Source organism: Cynocephalus volans, chromosome 10 (assembly GCF_027409185.1).
Source record: "Cynocephalus volans isolate mCynVol1 chromosome 10, mCynVol1.pri, whole genome shotgun sequence".
Lineage (NCBI taxonomy): Eukaryota > Metazoa > Chordata > Mammalia > Dermoptera > Cynocephalidae > Cynocephalus > Cynocephalus volans.
The window spans coordinates 27,090,057-27,111,397 of record NC_084469.1 but is presented as its reverse complement, the minus strand read 5'-3'; the positions used below and the strand labels follow the sequence as shown (position 1 = coordinate 27,111,397).

General features: G+C 36.1%; 1 protein-coding gene and 1 pseudogene across 1 annotated transcript in view; both read right to left on the bottom strand.

The window, feature by feature from the left end:
* Positions 1 to 21,341, bottom strand: part of EFCAB5 (EF-hand calcium binding domain 5) — a 144,600-nt gene that overhangs the window by 107,778 nt on the left and 15,481 nt on the right. The window contains exon 3 of the mRNA XM_063109813.1: positions 11,507 to 12,083. Coding sequence (XP_062965883.1) covers positions 11,507 to 12,083 — 577 coding nt within the window. The remainder of the gene's footprint in view (positions 1 to 11,506; positions 12,084 to 21,341) is intronic.
* Positions 7,976 to 9,450, bottom strand: LOC134389508 (RNA-binding protein FUS-like; annotated as a pseudogene).

Sequence of the window (21,341 nt, the reverse complement as noted above, 5' to 3'; positions counted from 1 at the left end):
AAATAGCTGCTGGTTTCAAATGCGATTTTTTTCCCAACAATATTTAAGGCAGGTTTTCATCTTCCAAAGAAAGACTAAGACAATCTGACGGATTTTGAAATGCAAAAGGATTTTCAGTAAGAACTGGTAAATCAGATACCTCTAATAATTCAAAAGAAACTACTAAAATCTAAGTCATTTTATGCCCATTTAAGACCCTCAAAATTCTCTAGGAAAATAATACTTCAAAAATAAACTTTGAAATTTGAAAATAAAAGCAAGGCAAACAGTTTGATAGTGCAGAAGAGTCTGTGTCTGAACTTCTGGAAGATTAATAAGTATTTTACAGGAAGTGTTAAGTTCCTCTGATGCAACTGATAAGCAGCCAAACCTCTTACTACCACTTGTCTCAGAGCCCCTAGTCCCTTCTCCTTGTTTTTCCTGCTCTTTCTCCTCCTGCAGCTTTATCTCTCTCCCTCTCTACATATAGTATTCTTAATTTCTGTATTCTTTCCTACATGACTATTCTGTATCTGTGTCTTTCACTCAGCTTTTCCTCATTATTCATTCATTTGCTCTCTTACTAAGTCAGTCAGTCACTCACTCATTACACAAATATGTATTGGGCACCCATAATGGATTCTGACATTATAAATCTTAGGGTTCAATAGCAGAATGCATAAGTTAAGGATATTGTGTAATAAGTATTGAGTGTCTCTAAATTCTCATGTGACAAAAATACAGACCCACAAAATTGGTTTTCTGTCATATCTCCATCTGCTTGAAATATTTTTCTCCCTTTCCTTTTCTGACTAGATACTACATGTGCTTTAGATCTCAGCTCAGACATCATTTCCTCCCACTTATTGTTGCCTACATTTAGAAACAAAATCTAGTTTTGTGCTTCAGGGCCACTGTACATGAGATCCAAATATAATCCAAATAGATTTTAAGTTGATTGTGTCACTCATTCAAAGAATGGATAAAATTTCTCTTCTGTAGCTTGCATTATCCTGTGAGCATGTTCACATCAATCAACAGAATTCTAAAGCATCCAAAACCCTTAACTTTGGGCAGTATAGGGTAGACATAACCTACAAGCAGATTCTAAGTATAAGGAGACTGGAAAGAAGAAAAAAACTACAGTGTCCTAAATTGCAAAATGGTCACATTCCTGTATGCATGTCTCTTTGTATGCAATATTACTTTGCAGCACCTCCCATGAAGAGGTGGAGTCTATTTCTGCATTGCTTGTGTTTGCCTGTGACCATATAATTTGCTTTGGCCAATGGGCCATTAGCAAACAGGATGCAAGCAGAAAGTTGAAAAGTGTTTGAACATTGGGTCTTGCCTTCTTTGATTGAACTTGGGAGCCCTTCTACTACCACCTTGGAAATGAGCCTAGGTTCGCCTACTGGATGTTAATCCAATTACCTCCATTGCTTTTACAAATGGTCAGCCACCCTCTACAAAAACTGATTAAGGCCATCAACTTGAGATAGGAGGTGTTCAGTCTCCATGAGTTCAGGTTTCAGGACACACCTCTGAGTTTCAGGCCACTCCCCAAGGTATCAGTCCCCTCCTCTAAGCCTTCCCCTAGAGGAGAATCACTGTTGCTTATTGCACCTATTTTCAGTACCAACATGGGGAGACTGAGACTACAGGGGGCAGACTTATGCAAATCCAGTGGCTGAGCATGCTCAGTAGAGAGGAGTTATATACCCCTAGTGGTTGAACATGCTCAGTAAAGTGGAAGTTAATAAACTCAGTGTTTGTTTGTTTGTTTGTTTTTAAGCTCTGGTGGTCTTAGTTTCACAAAGCTAAACTGGACTACTTGGAGCATGCCCATATTATTCCTGTGATGAGTATTCCTATAAAAATCCATATATGACATATCTACTTGATTACTATACTTAATTCCTATTTTCTTTTTGCTTAGTCAACACACATCTTACTATCAAATGAGGCACCTGACATAACACGTAATAACCTAAGAAAAATCTAAGTAATTGGTTATTCAATGGTATGTGAACAGATAAACAATTAGGCCTATTTGGAATTTTATAAAATGCTGAAGAACATTTATCATAGCATCCTTCCTCATTAAACAGTGATGATTAAGTACAGAGATTTCAAATTTAAACATTCAATTACTCCAAATTAAGGGAAGTGTGAAAATGAGGTGACTTTCCTACAGACATTAGGCATTAAGACATATCTCATCATAATCTTATGTATCTAAAAACAAAACAAAACAGAAAGCAAAATAAAACAAAAACAAAAGAAAATTTTCATCATGAAGGCCGAAGCCAGATTGGAACAGACTAATTAATTCATATAACAAATATTTATTGAGCATTACTCACAAGACATAGTGCTGTATGATGGAATTCAATAGTGAATATGACAAAGTTCTTATTTAATTATAGGAGCGGAAACAATTGTGATAAGTTTAATGAAGGAGAAACACAGGATGCTATGAGAACACATAAGGGAAGGTCCTGATCCAATTTCATGATGAAGAGGTATTTGAACTGAAGACTAAAGGATTGGTAGAATAAGGTAAAGAGGAAGGAAAAGAGTGATACAGGCAGAGAGAATGGCATATGTAAAGACCCTGATATGGAAAGAAGCATAATATGTTTGAAAAATTGAAAGAAATCCTGTGTGCCTGGAGTATAGGTTGAGGAGAGGAGGCAGGAGCCAGGGCTAGAAAGAAAGGCAGGAAACAGGTCATATAAGGAAAGTCTTACAGGCCTAGTTAGGAATTTGGGTTTTTATTCTAAAAGTAAAGGGATACCATTGAAAGATTTCTCATTGGGGAAAAACATGATAAGATTAGCCTTTTTAAAAAAAAATCAGTTCAGTTACAGATAAAGAATAGGTGGCAAGAGTGGATGTAAACACAAGAACTAGGAGACATTGGAATAGTGCAGGTGAGAGATGATGACAGCTTTAACTAGGATGAAAGCGGAGGGGGAAGGTCAGAAATGAACAAATTTGATAAAAGAAGGTAAAATCACCAGGACTTAATGATTGAGCAGTGGGGAAGCAGAAGGTGTCAAAATTGATTCCTCAATTTTTGGTTTGGGGACTTAGAGGGATGGATAACCATGTAAAGACAATGACTTGTTGAAATTGAGGTGTTTGTGAAACATCAAAGTGCAGATATTGAATAGAAAGTTGGGTATACTGGTGTAGAGCTCAAAGAAGGTGCTTGGGCTAGAGATATAAATCAAAAAGTCATGGAGAGATGATAACTGAAATCATGTGTTGGAATGAGAACTCTCAGGGTTGCATTATACAGCGATAGGAGAATATCGCCTAGCTCCAAGCTTTAAGGAACCTTAATATTTGAAGATCAGGTAGCAGAGAATTAGCCAGCAAAGGACACTGAGAAGGACTAAACAGAAGTAAAAGGAAAACTAGGAAATTACAATATCATGAAAAAGAAGGAAAAGGTATTTCAAGGTGGAAATGGTCAACATCATTAAATATTTCTAAAAGGTCAAATAAGGATTCTAAACTTTCTACTAGGTGTAGAAGCATGGGGAACATTGTGATCTTGGTAAGTGCCATTTATTGGAAAGAGCCTGGAATAAAAGACAGATAGAACATGTTAAGAAACGTGTGAGAAGTGGGAGAGTGTATATTGACAACTGTTTTGGTAAATTTGACTATGTTTTAGTTATATTCTTTCAACTAGACTCACGTGACAAGAATTATATTTTGTATTTTTTTCCCTGTAAGGTATAGCTCAACATTGAGCACTCAGTATTTATGCACTAAATAATGACTGACTGAGTGAAGACTCCTCAGTAAGTCCAGTTATTAATTCATTCATCTAATGAACATTTCTTAAGCCCCAACTCATGCCAAGCACTGTGTTGCTCAATGCTCAAATACAGGCATGATGGAAAATGGTCTCTGTCTTCAAAGAGGTTATGGAGAGATAAATGAAAATTACACTACAGTGTGTACTAAGGGCAAACATGAGCCTACAGATACTTCAAAAATATATAAACAAAGTACCTCATCCAGACCAGATATGACAGAAGGTATCCCAGAGGAAGTGCTACTTGACCTGATTCTTGAAGGACAAGAAGAAATTAGCCAGTTAGAGAAGTAAGGGGAAGGATGTTTCAGACAGCTGGTACTCTGGATTCCAATAGAAGACACCAGCTGGTGGTTTTAGTTAGTCAACATGTATGAGATAGTAAAACTGACATGCATAAAGAATGTAGCCTATGTGGCCTGAGTGGCTTAATCAAGGCTTGGTGGCCTGAGTTCATTGTCACTACAAACTGGGAACCTCAGATATAGTGCCTCCAAGACTTGAAGCTGGCCTCGATGGTAAGAATTTCCTATTTCTAAATGAGGAGGTTAAGTTCCAATTGCACCACCTTTCTGGACAAGAGCTGGGCAGAGACCACTAGAAGGATATTCTCCACTGCAGGGCTGGGAAGCATCTGTTTTGACGGTGTAGTACTGAACTAGGACAGAGGATGTAAAAACCAAGGCAGCTGCGTATAAGGTCTTCAGCAATTAGAAGGCCAGAACCTCTTCCATGAACAGACAAATCTTACCTTCTTTTGAGGATATTAGTTACTGGATAGTTTAAAATGAATCAATAGAATTATATGGCAAATCCTAGGAATTTCTGAACATCTTAGATAGTCTTAGGTGTTTCTACTCCAGGATCACCACATTTTGTCAGGCATTATGCCAGATATCCAGCCCTAGCTAGACAGAACTTGACTTAGGAATTCTACCTCAGACTCTTTAACATTAGGAATGTTCTAGAATCTGTTTGGATAAAGTCCTACCCTATACCATTGGATATAATAGTAATTTGAATACCATAAAAAGTATCTCTCTTGTCTATCCACTCACTTTTGGTATAATCTCCTTTACTGGATTGATAAAGTCTAACACACAATACAGATTGACAAGACAATATTACTAATATCACCTGTGGAAAGGCACCTGCGGCATTTTCTAGCATAATGTAAGCACAAAGGATTGGCTCAGTAAAGGGGTTGCAGCTTGTGTGGAGTGTGAGCAGACAGCTGCCTAGAAAGTCACATCTCCTGGCTACTGAAGAAGACCTATATCAAGGATGAAACAGTATGTTCATCTTGCCAAGTCCTAGTGCTGGCATTTTGAAAGGATGTTAGACATTTTGAGGCTTTTTTTGAAATACAAAAGTAAGTACTTTGAAGTAAATCTTACAGCCCTTTGCAGATACCTCATTCCAATAGAAACATACACAATGGATTTTGTCACATAGTCTGTATAAATTCCTTAACCACTGTGCGTGAGTTAATCTGCAGGGAATAAAAATAAATGAAACAAAGGCCTGTGTCTTTTTCTCTTTTGAATTTTACTTGGTTTATGTATCCTTAATACTTGAGCGTTTATACTGACATTCTCCTCTTCTGTGTAGCTGTGGTCAAAAAAGTAATTCTTTGGAATACATCTTTGTGATTCTTTCTCTTCATGTATTAAATGTTGCATTATTAATACATAAAGATAATAGAGAGGAGTCACAGGAAAAATGCCCAAAAGATATCTCAAGGTACAGCACAGACCCCACAGTGACTATGAAATAAGCAACAGATGTAAGGATCAGAGATCATTACCAGTGCGGAACTGGGTATGCATTACACAGGAAAAGGCCCAAGTTTTTGCTTTGGGTGCCTTAGATCTACTTCCTGGTTCATTTGAACTCTCATAGTAGGATCTTATGTATCAGGACTGGTAGAGAAAAGAGAAGATTTTGTAGTATAATAGACTCTGTTTCTCTGGAATAGTCTAAAATTTTAACATTAATTACTTCCTTTTTTTTACTGTTTAAAACTTTAATTTTCAAAAATATTATATAGTAAAACTGACCTTTTTGGTACATAATTTTATGAATTTTAACACATACATAAATATGTGTAACCACCACCATAATCAGGCTACTAAAAAGTTTGTAGTCCTATTTTAATAGCAATATTTTTCATTATCAGTTCACAATAAGGTGGTCATGACCTACCAAATATGCATTCCTAATCACTGGAGGAATCAAGAGTCAGAGGGGAAAGATACTAGAAGAAAGTAATATATGAAGAAAAGCAAATGACACAAACTTAGCCTCCCTTACACTTTTGCAAAATAGCATGTAAGAATTAAAGTCCATTACCTTGCATATCTAAAACCTACAAACAGGAGCAATATTCTGTTTTTCAGATAAGTGGCTATCACTATAAAAATTGTTCCAAATAAGTAAGGAGTGTCTTCTTTACCTATTGTTCAGAGATGAACCCCTTTCTTTCCTCAGAACTAAGCAGATTGAAACTTTTTGGATCAAATTGAGGCAATATTATCAGCAGAAGATAAAATCTTAACAAACAAAACAAAATTCTTATTTCTTTTTTCTTGAATATATATAAGGAAAATGCTCATTCCTAAAGTAAATGGACTTCACCATAGTTCTGTGATGAATTGAGGACAACACAAAAAATGATATAATTCAGAGAATTTATAAAAGCAGGACTGTTTTTACTAAGATTGCTGGGTATACAAGCTTTAAGTCAGTAGGCATTGTAAGCAGAACACACTGTTGTAAAGCATCCTTAGGATTTCTGAATATTTTCGAAATGCCTGACACTGTCATCTATAAACATATAGATCTTGGATTTTCACCAGAGTAATGAAGCTCTAATCCTAACAAACCAGGCAAAAAAACATCTTTAATTACTTTAACTCTTTCATGAAATTCCTACAACAGTGTCGCTCCAATAGAAACTAATGCTCTCATCAAGCCTCAAAAGACTCTAAGTATTTAAACTTCCAATTCAAGAAACATCAGTGAAACAACCTAATGTCAGGAGGTTTATGTACTAATTGAGATTTTTACATCTCTAACAGGGGGAAGGGTTTGCCAACATATCAATTTATAGCCTTACCACCAGTTCCCAAATTGTAAATATTTCTTATGGAAATAAATCTACTTCAATCTAATTTATTGCTCTGCAAGAACAGATAGTGAGGAGAAATGTTCCTTAAGCTATTTATGAAATTTAATGACACTGCTTCCTGCATGCTGCTAGAACTTTTCATTAGTACTAATACTCCCTTAATTTGGCTTCTCTTTAATTTGGTCTTGAAACTACTGTGTGCATAATAACCTCATGTGGAACTTGTTTTAAATGTATTCCTAGAGGTTCTCTTTCAGAAGATCTGAGGAAGAATCTAGGAATCTGCACTTTTAACCAAGCACCCTAGGTGATTCTGATGTCAATGGTAGGCAACCACACTCTTAGAAACAGTTTCAACTGAAAGTGAAAATTCCTTGTCCACACATAATATAAAACAAAATAAGAGTTCTGCACATATTTCTTACTTTATTCCAGAGGGACTTATGTGTCTAATTTTAAAGCTTCTAATTAGTTGTTTACCCTATAGGAAGGACACTGAAACAAGTCACAAAGAATTTTGGGTTCCTTTATAAATTTTACTATTGGTTTCCACACCAGAAGATATTCAAAGGAAAACATAGAGATTCAGGAATAGGTTCAGAGATTCAAAGGGCATTGTTTGTTTTTTAGATCAGGAAGAGACCTGATAGATATAACTTAGACTGGGGTCAGAAAACTACAGCATAGGGGCCAAATCTGGCCCACTGCCTGATTTTGTATAGCTTGAAAGCTAAGAGTGGTTGTTACATTTTTAAACACATTTTTAAAATAAAAAGAATAGTATTTTGTGGCATGTGAAGATTATATGAAATTCAAATTTCATTATCCAGAAGTAAAGTTTTGTTGGAATACAGCTGTGCTCATCCATTTACATATTGCCTAAGGCTGTTTTTGCACTATAACAGCAGAATTGAGTAGCTGTGATTCAATTTGCCAGGCAAAAAGCTTTTAATTTTTATGTAATCAAATTTATCAATATTTTCATGATCTTGAATCATAGTTATAAAGGATTTTCTCTGATATAAAAGAATTTAACCCTTGGTTTCTATGGCCAAGCCACCTCTGTCCCCACCACCCCAGCCCCTTTAGAAGCCCCCACGGTCCCTGTCACGGCCTTAGTAGACACCCAATCATAGCTTCCTCTGTCACCGTGATGATCATCTCCATAGTTATTCCCCATATGAAAGCCTCCTGGCTCCCTTCCTTGGCCATCTGGTTTAGGGAACTTACATTGGTTGCATTCATTCCTCCAAGAGAAGTTCATGTTCTCACATGTAGGATTAGGACACTTCCAGTCCCCAGATTGTTGCTGTCTTCTACCTCCACCACCTCCACTGGGGAATCCTCCCCAGCCACCACCACCACTTGTCACCACTTCCATAGCCTCCATAGCCCACAGGTCCTCCTCACCCTCGGCCTCCACAACCAGCGCCACCATCATAATCGGTCTGCTCAGCAAGTAGCAAATGAGACTTTGATAGGATTCCTGGAGAATTTTTACCATCAAACAAGTCAATAGCTGCTTTAGCAGAAGGTAGGTCATGAAATGAGACCGTTGCCTCTCTCTTCAGCTTACCAGTTTCTCTGTCTGTGTACAAATTAATCATGGGCTGTCCCATTTTCTTGTCTGTCTTAATAATACCAATCTGCTTGAAGTAATCAGACTCAATTGTAACATTCTCACCCAGGACTTGCACAAAGAGTGTATTGTCTGAATTATCCTGTTCAGAGTCATAATGTGATTCTGAGGGCCACCATATTTATTGAAGCCACTATGGTAACTTCTATCCATGCTGCCTCTGCCTCCATGGCCATCTCCATGACCTATGGGTTCACAGTCACCACTGCTGCGGTTGTAGCCACTGCCACTGCCCCTGCCACAGCCCCCATGGTCCTGCTGGCCTCCCCGCTGTCACTGCTGCCACCACTACCACTCTGGTCCTGATTGCCGTAACCACCACTGCCACGACTTGTGGAGGGCTGATTTTGGCCATAGTTACCTCCACCCCCCACTCTGCTACTGCTGCTGTTACTGTTATACTAGTTCTGCTGTCCATAGCCCTGAGGGGGATTATAGGAGCTCCGTTGCTGTCCACCATAGCCAGACTGTTGGCCATAGCCCCCACCTTGGGGGCTTCCCACAGCTGCTTCTCTGAGAACTGCTACCATAACTTCCCAAGGTACTGCTGGGAGCTGGCTGTTGACCATAGCCAGGGTAGGAGTACTGTTGCCCATAAGAGGATTGGGAACTCTGGCTACTACCATAGCCATCAGTTGAGCCATTTCCCTGGGGAGCTGAGTGAGTGCCATAGCCTGTTCTGGGTCTGTCCGTAAGAAGAATCATAAGTTCTCTGTCCATAGCCTGAAGTGTCTGCTGACTGGCTGTAACCACTAACTCTGCTGTCTGTAGAGTAAGATTGCTCTGCGGGCAGTAGCCTTGCACAGGCTGTGTGGAGTAGGCCCCGTAGCTTTTGATTGCTTGTTGGGAATAATCATTTGAGGCCATGTCTGCACACACTCACACAGACCAGCAAGCCAGAGGATTCTAACACCACAGAGCACCATTGCCTCGAGGACAAAAAATTCACCATTAATTTGGGTGAAAATGAAATGATCATCTCCGTAGGTACTAAAAAAACATTTAACAAAATCAACGATCAGTCTTGATTTTTAAAAATCACTCTATAAGACAAAAATTTAGGCACATTTTCCCTGTTGTGATAAAATATGTTTTTCAGATCCAAACGGAGTAGAATTAATACATTTTAAAAACTACACATGGTGAAGCAGTGACACAAGAAGCATTTCTACTAAAGTATGCAAGACAAGGATGCCCATATCACCACTATTATTTAACACTGTATCGGAGGTAATAGCCAATGTAATTAGGCAGGAGAAAGCTGCTAGAAGTATAAAAATTGAAAATAAAAAAGGAAACTAGTATTATTTGCCTCCACAGAAAACCCAAGAAATCAACTAAAATTTTCCTGTAAGAGAACTCAGTAAGGTAGCAGGGCACAAAAATATATAGAAATTAATAGCTTTCATGTATACAGACTACATTAAGATAGAAAATGTAATCAAATAAAGTCTCACTTACAATACCAACAAAAAATAATAAAGTAACTAGTAATAAACCTCACAGGAGAGATATAAAACCTATGTAAGAAACTTTAAGACAACACTGATAGATACAAAAGAAGATGAGCAAATGGAAAGTCACATACTCTCACATAGAAATAATCAACATTATTAAAGATGCTGGTTTTCTAAGTTAATTAATGAATGTAATCAAATTTCAGTAAAGATTTCTTTAAGGTTGGTTTTGGTTTTTCTCCCCACTTTTTTTTTTTTCAAGTAGACAAGTTAATACTAAAGTTAAAGGGGCTGGCCAGTGACCTTAGCTCGTTACAGCACAGTGTTATAACACCAAGGTCAAGGGTTCAGATCCCCACAATGGCCAGCTGCCAAAAAAAAAAAAAAATGCTGAAGTTCATATAAAAAAGTAAACACACAATAATAGCCAGGAGACATCAGAAAAAAGAAGAGCAAGTAGTGTGAACCAGCACTGTCAGATTTGTTAAAATAAAAGTCTCAATAAATAAAGCAATATTAGTACATGAAAGTAGACAGACCAATGGAACAGGATAGAAAAATCCAGAAATGTACTCCGAAATATACAAGAATTTAGTAATAAAGGATCATCTCAAACCAGTGGCACAAAGATAGATAGACTATTCAACAATTCTTATTGGAACCACTAAATAGCCATTTGAAAAAGGATAAAGTTGAATACATATCTCACATATTTCACTAGGATAAATTCCAAATGAATCAGTATTTAAAATTAAAATAATAATAATTCCAGAAGAAAACATGGGAGAATTCTTTCAATATTTTGAATTGTAACAGTGACTCAAAATCCAGACATCGTAAAATAAAAGTTAAATTCAACTACATAGAAATAAAAATCTTCTGCATGACAAAAGATAAATGACAGGTGAAAAATAGGGGGAAATATTTGTAATTTTTATCACATGCTTTTGTATATGAGAAAGAAAATTAAAAACCCATATTTGCATTTGCTTATGTATGCATAAAGAAACTCTGTGAGGATCCATAGAAAACTAAAAACAGTGCTTATCTATGGCAGAAGTGAAATAATGGGTAGATGGAGGATACGAATGGGAGGCAAACTTTTCACTGTATAACTTTTTATACATTTTGGCTTTTAAACCAGGTGAATATATTGCCAATCTGGAAAGGCAAATATTTAAAAAGTCTCAACTGTCATATAGCTTACTTTCCAGTGCAGGGAGACAAATAAATATACACTTGGAGTCTTAGTGAGATAATTAAATCCATGAATAGAAGGAACTTACTTAATATACTTAATAAGTCTGCACAGTGCCTTGAAAAAGTGAGGCATGTAGTAGTAGTTCAATAAACACTTTAAAAATTACTATAAAATCACTTCTAAGTCCTATTTCTGTGATAACATTATTGTTCTAGCTTTTCAATGTAAGGAGATAGATCATCAGTTGAAAAATGACAAATTTTACCTGTTGCAGATAGTGTCGGGAACATGTATTTTCAGGTCTTCTGTGACATCTCTCATCACCCTCTGGTAACCAGACATTCCTGAGTCTTTGATATAATAAGTATTGTTTCTCATTAAATATTCCCCCAAATTATTAATTGGATCAAACTTAGTTGGAATATCAATTTGTGTCAAAAGCTTCTTCTTTTCCACCTGTGTTAACATTTTCTCCACTCCAGGAACTACGGTGGGTAGAAGTTTGTCAAGCAAATATGCACGAGTATTCACTGTCATGTTTTCAGTATTAAACCACTCTTTGGCCAAATTATCTCCAGGGAGTTTTTTTTCAGTCTTTTTTTCTAATTCCTTCTTCAGATTATCCTTATCTATTATTTTCTGCTGCATTGCTTGGGCTCTTGCCTCCAGTCTTTCAAAAAGATTTTTCTTCCATGGTTGTTCTAGCTTTGATTTCATTTCAGTTTTATCTATACCAAAAATCACTTTTGCAGGTTTTCTAACCACAATATTCCTTAGGACTTCAGTTTTAGGGTCCTTTACTGAACCAGTTGAGACTTCTGGTTGCCCCTCCAGGTTTAATTCTGAGGGGGAAGAAAAGAAAAATGTAAGAAATACTATAAATAGATTTTAATCTGTGTGACTTTAGAATATTATTAGAGAAAAGGTTTTTTACATCCATTTACATGATGTATTGCGAACACTGTCAGCTGCAAGTAACAGAAAATCAGACAAAAATGACTTTAACCATAAAGACATTTACTGTTGACTTAATCAGAAGTCATTCAACAGCTCAGTGATTTCATTAAGTAACTAGCCTGTTTCTGTTGCTCTTCAGTCATTTTGTGTGTGTGTGTGCTTGTACCTCTTGATCACATGAAAGCTATTACAGCCCCAGATATCACTTCTTCACAGGAAGAAAGGACTGAGGACAAAGGGGCTTTCTCCTCTTGAGGCTATGTTTCATTATCTGAGATGAGAAGATCCCATACTCCTACAACCAAGACTTCCATTTGCAATTCATTGGCCCTAACAAGAATACATACCTACCCCTAGACCAATTGCTGGTAAAGGTAAGTGAGACCATGAATAGTTTTGACCAATCACAATTCATTACTTGATGTCCGGATTTGGACCAAGTTTCTCTGATATCAAGTGATTTCCATCAGCTACAAAATTGAGGTTCAGTTGGCAGGCAAAATAGTGGGGAAATATGTGCTGAATAGGCATTGAAGAGATTCTACCATACATGTATATTTAAATATATTTCTTCCCTCTCATATTTCTTGCCTCTTTCATGTTTTGGTTTTTAAAATGCTTGATGGAAATATTAGACCAAAATGGTAGAGTGAGAACAAGTACCTACATTCCCTTCTTACCTAAATCTCTAGAAATGACAGGAAAGGTTATATGTGTATGTGTGAGTCTGTGTGTGTGTTTTAAATACATGCATAAGAATGCTGAGGATCTCTGAAAAATGTAAGGCAGGTGGGATTCGATTAATCGAAGGAACTATAGCACTAAAAAGATAAAGGAGGAGACTACTGTGAAATTTGGGAGCAGCGTTGAGGTACCCCAAGTTTAGAGGATTTACATATGGGTACCAAGAATGACTGATTTTTACTGTATATTTATCTTCATTTGAGCTAATCATCAGGCACAAGAGGCATTCACCCCTGCCCCGGAATAAGGAGTTTAGATGTTTGGGCTAGACAGGCAGGATTTCCATACACACAGAAGATTAATTTTTAATAGGCTCAATGTCTGCACATCTTACTCCTCCTCCACGATCACTGGCAGCAAACTATAGAAAATGGAAAACTTTTTCCACATAAAAGCAAACAGAATCTCAAATAAAAATGTAAGCTCACATGTATAAGACTCACAGAATATTTAAGGAAGACCATCTCCATGACTAAATTCAACAAATGCAATAACTAATACCACCCAAGGAAAAACCATTAATAGAACAAATGTAAGGAGTCTCTAAAAGAATTTTAATTAATATCCTCAGAATAGAGGAATAAAAAGAATGTTATGAATGTTATGAAAGAAAACCAATTAAGAGGACTTGGACACCTAATGCTCAGATACTGGTTTCTAAAATCATTCTCCAGTTAAAAAAAGAATCATGGCTCCTTGGAGAAATGGCAGATTCTAGGATTGGGACAAGAAATATAAAAGATGAGACTGGAGCATCTTGTAGTGCCAGAAAGTAAAGAAGTGCTCAAAAAAGCCCTACAGTAAATAAATAAGTGGGGGAGAAAAGACAAATCTCCTGTGCAGAAGCATTTCAAATAATTTATGTGATACTCAGCCCTCAAGGAGGTAGAGCATAACTCCCTTCTCCTTAAGTATGGGCTTCTCATAGTGACTTCCTCCCAAAGACTACAGTATGGAAATGGGAGGAAAGAATAATGTCACAGTGGAGAAACATGAAAAATACTACATCAGCCTGATGATTAATACTAACATCAACAGTTATAAGTCATGTTCATAGCATATACCTTTGATATGATGTGATAAGACTGGCACTTTGGGTATTTTTTGTTTTGTTTTGTTCTGCTTTTTTGGTGGCTGGCTGATAGGGGAATCCAAATCCTGGACCTTGGTGTTACCACATTGTGCTCTAACCAACTGAGCAAACCAGCCAGCCCCAAGAATGGCACTTTATCTCTGTAGTCTTCATCCCCCAAAAACTATAACTCCAGTCTAATCACAATAAAAAAAAATCAGACAAATCCCAACATAGGGATATTCTACACAAATACCTGACATACTCCTTAACACTATCAAGGTCATCAAAAACAAGGAAATCTGAGAAACTATCAGAGCAAATAAAAGTCTAAATAGACATAACAATTAAATATAATATGCTAACCTAAACAGAATCCTGGAATAGTAAGAAGACCTTAGGTAGAAACTAAGGAAATATGAATGAAGTATGGACGTTCTTTAATAATAACGTATTAATATTGGCTCATTAATTGTGACAAATGTGACATATAATGTAAGATATTGGAGGTAAAACTTGCTGTGGGGTAGCAGGAACTCTGTATTATCTTCACAACTTTTTTTTTAATCTAAAAGCATTCTAAAATTAAAAGTTTGTTTAAAAAAAGAGAAACTGGTGCACCTAGGGACCTCAGCAGCCATGGTCAGCCCCCACCACTGCTGCAGACACCACTGCCACACAGGAGGCCAACCAGAACACCACCACAGCCATATCCACTGCAAGGCTGGCCTGCTGCCACAGCAGTAGCCACCACCACTGTGCAGGTGGCCCACAGACCACTTGACTACATTGACACAAGGAAAGTCACCTGTAGAGCCTGGGGAAAGAGGTGAGCAAACTCAGACCTGTGACCCAGTGGCCCAACCCACAGGGGGAATTACACTGCCACACGCTGTTGCACACATGCAGGTGGGAGGTACGTGCACCACATGACTGCCTTGATCTGGGGAGAGACAACATGGAACTCCCCAAGAGTGCAGAAACCAGGACACCCAAATAGAATAAGAAAGAAAATTCCAAATCACCAACAACCTATTCACCAACCGTGGGAAGCAAGGACCTAGAAGGATCTTCTGCCTGTAGGACACAGGAAAGAGAAACCCCACCCAGGGTCACCCACTCAAACTGAGGAGCTCCAATATAGCCGAGTACACCCATCAGGGTGACAGGAAACTAGCCAGGATACCAACAAGCCAACCCAGGGTCACCCACCCCAGCCAAAGAGTGACAGGGTACCCAGGTGCTTCTCCCAAGAACTTGAGATCTTGCCCACATCCTCAATGAACCAACATAGTGTCACTTATCTCAGCAAGGAATCACTAAGTGCACCAGTACGTAGGCCATGGAGGCACTCACGTGCAACTCCAACACTGAAAACAGTGTGTAATGTTGAATATACTAATTATCCTGATTTGAGCATCATATATTGCACACAGGTACTGATATTCAACACTGTACCCCAGATATGTTTTAATTAAATTATGTTTCATTCATAATTATGTTTTAGTTTTTAAAAAGTTCATAAAAAGAAAAAAGAAACTAAGCAAACCAATAAAGAGAAAGAAAACACTTGGCAATGAAAAAGGCTTATTATTGCAAAAAAAAAAAAAAAATCAATACTTGGCCTGAACATCAGAAAATATTAAATAATCAATCAGCAAGCTGGAAGATCAAGCCAAGATGAATCAAAGGAGAAAGGAAATAATAAGAGAATAGAGGACAGATGCAAGACTTTAAAAATTCATCTTAAAAAACTATCAGTTGTTAACCAAGAGTGTAGGCATAAGGAAATATTCAAAGAAAGAATGCAAGAAAATTTCTCAGAACTGAAGAAAGACACAAATCTTCAGCATTAAAAGGCTTACCAAATGAGGCTTCCATTTGAGATGATAAAAATTTTCTGGAAGTAGATACTGGTGATGGTTGCATAACATTGTGAACATTGTGAATTTACTTAATGGCACTGAAATGTACAGTTTAACATAGTTTAAATGGTAAATTTCATGTTACATATACTTTAACACAAATCTTTAAAAGGCCTACCAAATAAACAATGCAATATCAGGGGCTAGCTGGTTATCAAGAAGTTAGAGTACAGCCTATAACACCAAGGTTATAGGTTCAGATCTCTGTACCAGTCAGCCATCACTACCACAAAAAAAAGAAAAGCAATATCATTTTGTACTCCATAAATATTTACAATTATCATGGGTCAATTGAGAAAGATAAATTTAAAAGAGAGGGGGAAAAAAAGAGACAAATAGAATAGTGATTACCAGACTAAGAGAAAAGGAGTGGGTGAGGCAGGGAAAGGTTGATAGACTGGTATAAAGTTACAAAGTTACAGTTAGATAGGAAGAATAAGTTCTGGTTCCCTAGGGTGACAATAGCTAATAATATTGTATTGTATATTTCAAAATAGCCACAAAAGAGGATCTTGAATGGTGTAAACACAAAGAAATGATAAATGTTTGAGTGATATATATGCTAACTATCCTGATACAATACAGACATGAATTGAAACAACAAATTGTACACTAAAAATGTGTACAATGAAAAAAATAAAATAAAAAATGAAAATAAACAATATAAGACACAAGATGTTTAAAATACAAAAATAAATTGATTTACTAGGTACTAACAATTAATAACCAATCAGGAATATGTTTTATATTTTTAATAGCCAATTAAAAATATAATCTTATAAAATTTCTTTTCACAATGGCAACAAAACTTCAAAATGTCTAGAAATAAACTGAACAAAAATGTGTCATTGCAATACAGAGAAAATTACAAAACTATACTGAAGTGGTACTGGCATAGAATAGACATATAGATCAATGAAATAGAATTGACAGTCCAAAACTAAACCTATACATCTATGACTAATTGATTTTTGGCAAGGGTGCCAAGACCATTCAATGGGGGAAAATAGTCTCCTCAACAAATGGTGCTGTGACAAATGATATCCACATGCAAAAGAATGAAACTAGACCCCTACCTCATACCATATACGAAAATTAGTCAACTAGTTTTAACAGGCATATACACAACACTCACCCAACAACAACAGAATACACATTATTTTCGAGTCCATATGGGATATTTTCCAGGATAGACCATATGTCAGGCCACAAAACAAGTCTCAATAGATTTTAAAAGATAGATATCATATAAAGTATCTTCTTTGACCAAAACAGGATGAAGTTAGAATCAATAAAGGAAAACTAGAAAATTTTAAAATCTGCAGAAATTAAACAACACATTCTTAAACAACCAATGGGTCAAAAGATAAATCATAAGGGATATTAAAAAATAGAGACAAATGAAAATTAAAATAAAACATAACAAAATTTATGGGATGTAGTGAAAGCAGGGCTCAGAGAGAAAATTATAATTATAGTGACTACATTTTAAAAAAAGAAAGATCTCAGTTCAATAACCTAACTTTACACCTTAAGAAACTAGAAAAAGTAGAGCAAACTAAGCCCAAATAAACGTTAGAGTGGAGGTCAATAAAATACAGAACAGAAAAACAGTAGAGAAAATGAATGAAACTGAAAGCCGGTTCTTTGAAGAAATCGACATAATTGACAAACCTGTAGTTACACTGACCAAAGAAAAAAAGACAGAAGATATAAATAACTAAAATGAGAAATGAAAGTGGAGACATTACCACCAACCTTACAAAGATAAAAAAAATTGTGAGGATTCTATGAATAATTATACACCAATACATTAGATAACCTAGAAGAACTGGACAAGTCCCATATGAGATGGCTTCAGCAGTGAATTCTATCAAACATTTAATGAAAAATTAAAACCATTTTTTACCAAACTCTTTGAAAAAATTTGAAGAGGGAACACTTTCCTAACTCATTCTATGAGGCCAGCAGTGAGCCAGATAAAGACACCTAAAGAAAATTACAAACCAATATTCCTTGTGAATATAAATACAAAAATTCTCAACAAAATATTAGTAGAAATCAAATTCAAAAGCACATTAAAAGGATTCTCACCATGACCAAGGGGGATTTATCCCAGGAATGCAAGAGTAGTTCAACCTTAATGTTGAAAATCATTGTAATCCATCACATTAACAGAGTAAAAGGGAAAAACCATACGATCATCCCCATGCAGAAAAGGTATTTGACAAAATCAAACATCCTTTCATGATTGAAAACTCTCAGAAAACTGAGAATAGAGGAAAATTTCTCAAAATGATAAAGGGTATTTATTTTAAAATCCACAGCTAACATCATACTTAATGGTGAAAAACTGAAAAATTTCCCACCTGAGATCAGGAACAAGATAAGAAGGCCTGCTTTCACCACTGCTATTCAATATTGTCCTGAAAGTTCTAGCCAGAGCTATTAGATAAGGAGGAAAAAAACGACATCCAAATTGGAAAGGAAGAGGTAAAACTCTCTCTATTACAGATGACATGATTCTATACATAGAAAAATATGAAAGAATCCACAAGAAAACTACTAGAGCTAGTAAACAAATTCAGCAAAGTTGCAGGATACAATATCAACACACAAAATCAGCTCTGTTTCCATACAACAGCAATGAACAATCCAGGAAGGAAATCATGAAAGTAATTCTATTTACAATAGCACCTAAAATAATGAAATACTTAGGAATAAACCAAACCAAGGAGGTGGAAACTTGCATGCTGAAAACTACAAAATATTGCTGAAAGAAATTAAGGAAGACATAAATAAATGGAAAGATATCCCAGTACATGGATAGAAAAACTTAACATTGTTAAGATGCCAATTCTACCCAAAGTGATCTACAACCAAAATTCCAACAGACTTTTTTTCAGGAATAGAAAAGCTCATTCTCTCATTCATATGGAATTGCAAGGGACCCTGAATAGCCAAAACAATCTTGAACAAAATGAATAAACTTGAAGAATTCACACTACCCAACTGTGACTACAAAGCTATAGTAATTAAAAAGATATGGTACTGGCATAAGGACAAACATATGGACAAATGGAATGGGATAGAAGACCAAAAATAAACTCTCATATATAGTCAATTGATTTGTGACAAGGGTGCCAAGACCATTCAATAGAGAAAGGACAATTTTTTCAACACATGGTGCTGGGAAAACTGGACATCACATGCAAAAGAATAAAGTTGGTTTTTTACCTTACACCATATACAAAAATGAACTGAAAATGAATCAAAGACTTAAACTTAAGAGTTAGAACTATACTTTCCATATCCACTGGTATATCTACACAATGCAATACTACTCTGCTATAAAAAAAGAATAAAATTTGCGACAACATGGATGGACCTAGAGAGAATTATATTAAGTGAAACAAGTCAGGCACAGAAAGAGAAATATCATATGTTCTCACTTATTTGTGGGAGCTAAAAATAAATAAATAAATACACAAATAACCTGGGGGGGGGGGAAGAAGACACAACAATTACAATTCCTTGAAGTTGATAGACAAGCGAACAGAAAGGAGGTTGTCGAGAGGGAGGGAGGAGAAGGAGGAGGGAGGGAGGTTTCAGTAATGGGCCACAATAATCAATCACATTGTATATTGACAAAATAAAATAAAATTTAAAAAAAAAAGAGAACTATACAGCTCTTAGATGAAAACTTGGGGAAAATCTTCATGACATTGGATTTGACAATGACTTTCATGCATATGACACTAAAAGCACAAGAAATAGAAGAAAAATAGATAAATTGAACTCCATCAAAATGAAGAACTTTTATGCATTAAAAAATACAAGCAAAAACTGAAAAGATGATCTACTGAATGAGAGAAAATACTTTCTAACATATATGAGGATACTTCAAAACGTTCATGGTAAAATTCATATTATCTTTTAAAAGTATTTTTCTGTGAACTTTTTGAGGTAGCCTCATATCTGATAAAGCATTAATATTCAGAATATAAAGAACTTCTAAAACTCAATAACAATAAAACAAATAACCTAGTTTTAAAAAGGGCAAAGGACTTGAAGAGATATTTCTCCAAAGAAAATATACAAATTGCCAATAGGCACATGAAAAAATACACAACATCGTTAGTTATCAGGAAAATGCAAATTATAACTACAATGAGATACCACTTCACACAAAGATGATTATAATAAAACAAAACAAAACAAAACAAAAACAAACAAAAAAAAGCCCCAAAACAAAATAAGAGAATTTGAAGAAATTGGAGCCCTCGTGCATTGCTGGTGGAAATGTAAAATGGTGTCCACTATGGAAAACAGTTTGGTGGTTTCTTAAAAGGTTAAACATAGAAATACATATGACCCAGCAACTTCATTCAAAGGTATATATCCAAAAGAATTGAAAGCAGGGATTCAAACAGATATTTATACACCAGTGTTCACAGCAGCATTACACATACTAGGCAAAAGGTGGAAACAACCCAAGCATCCATCCACAGATGAATGGATAAATAGAATGTGGTATATAGATACAATGCAATGTCATTCACCCACAAAAAAGAATAAAATTTTAATATATGCCAAAATATGGATGGACCTTGAAAACATACCCAGTGAAATAAGCCAGACAGAGAACAAATACTGTATGATTCCACTTATATGAGGTACCTCAAATAGGCAAATTCATAGACACAGAAAGTAGAGTACAGAATACCAGGAATCAGCAGAAGGGGAGAAAAGGGAGTTATTGTTTAATGGGTACAGAGTTATTGCTGAGGGTATGAAAAGTTCTGGGTATAGATAGCGGTGATGGTTACATATTTGTAAGTGTATTTAATGCCACTGAATTATACACTGACAAATGGTTAAAATTATAAATATTATACATTTTTTACCACAATAAAAAAGAGAAAGAGCATCATCAGGGTTCAGAATATCTTTCATGCCACCTCTCCAGTCATGACCTCCCTCCAAAGGTAACACTTTTTCCTTCTTTCTTTCCGTTTCTCTCTCTCTCCTTCTTTTCCCCTCCTTCCTTCCCCTTCTTACTCCCTCTCCCCTCCTCCTCCCTTCTTTCTCCCTCCCTTCCTCTCTTCCTCCATCCTTCTTTCCCTCCCTCCCTTCCTCCTTTCTTTCCTTCCTCTCATAACACTCCCTTGACTTCTAACATTACAGATTAATTTTGCCTATTTTTGAACTTTATATTAATGGAATCATAGCATGTGCTCTTTTGTATCTGTTGTTGCTCAACAACATAGCTACTTATATGCTTGTCACATGGCATTAGTTGTTATTCATTGCTTCATAATATTATATTGTATGAATATATCACAATTTGTTTATTCATTCTACTGTTGATGGACAATTGAATATTTTCCAGATTTGGCTAT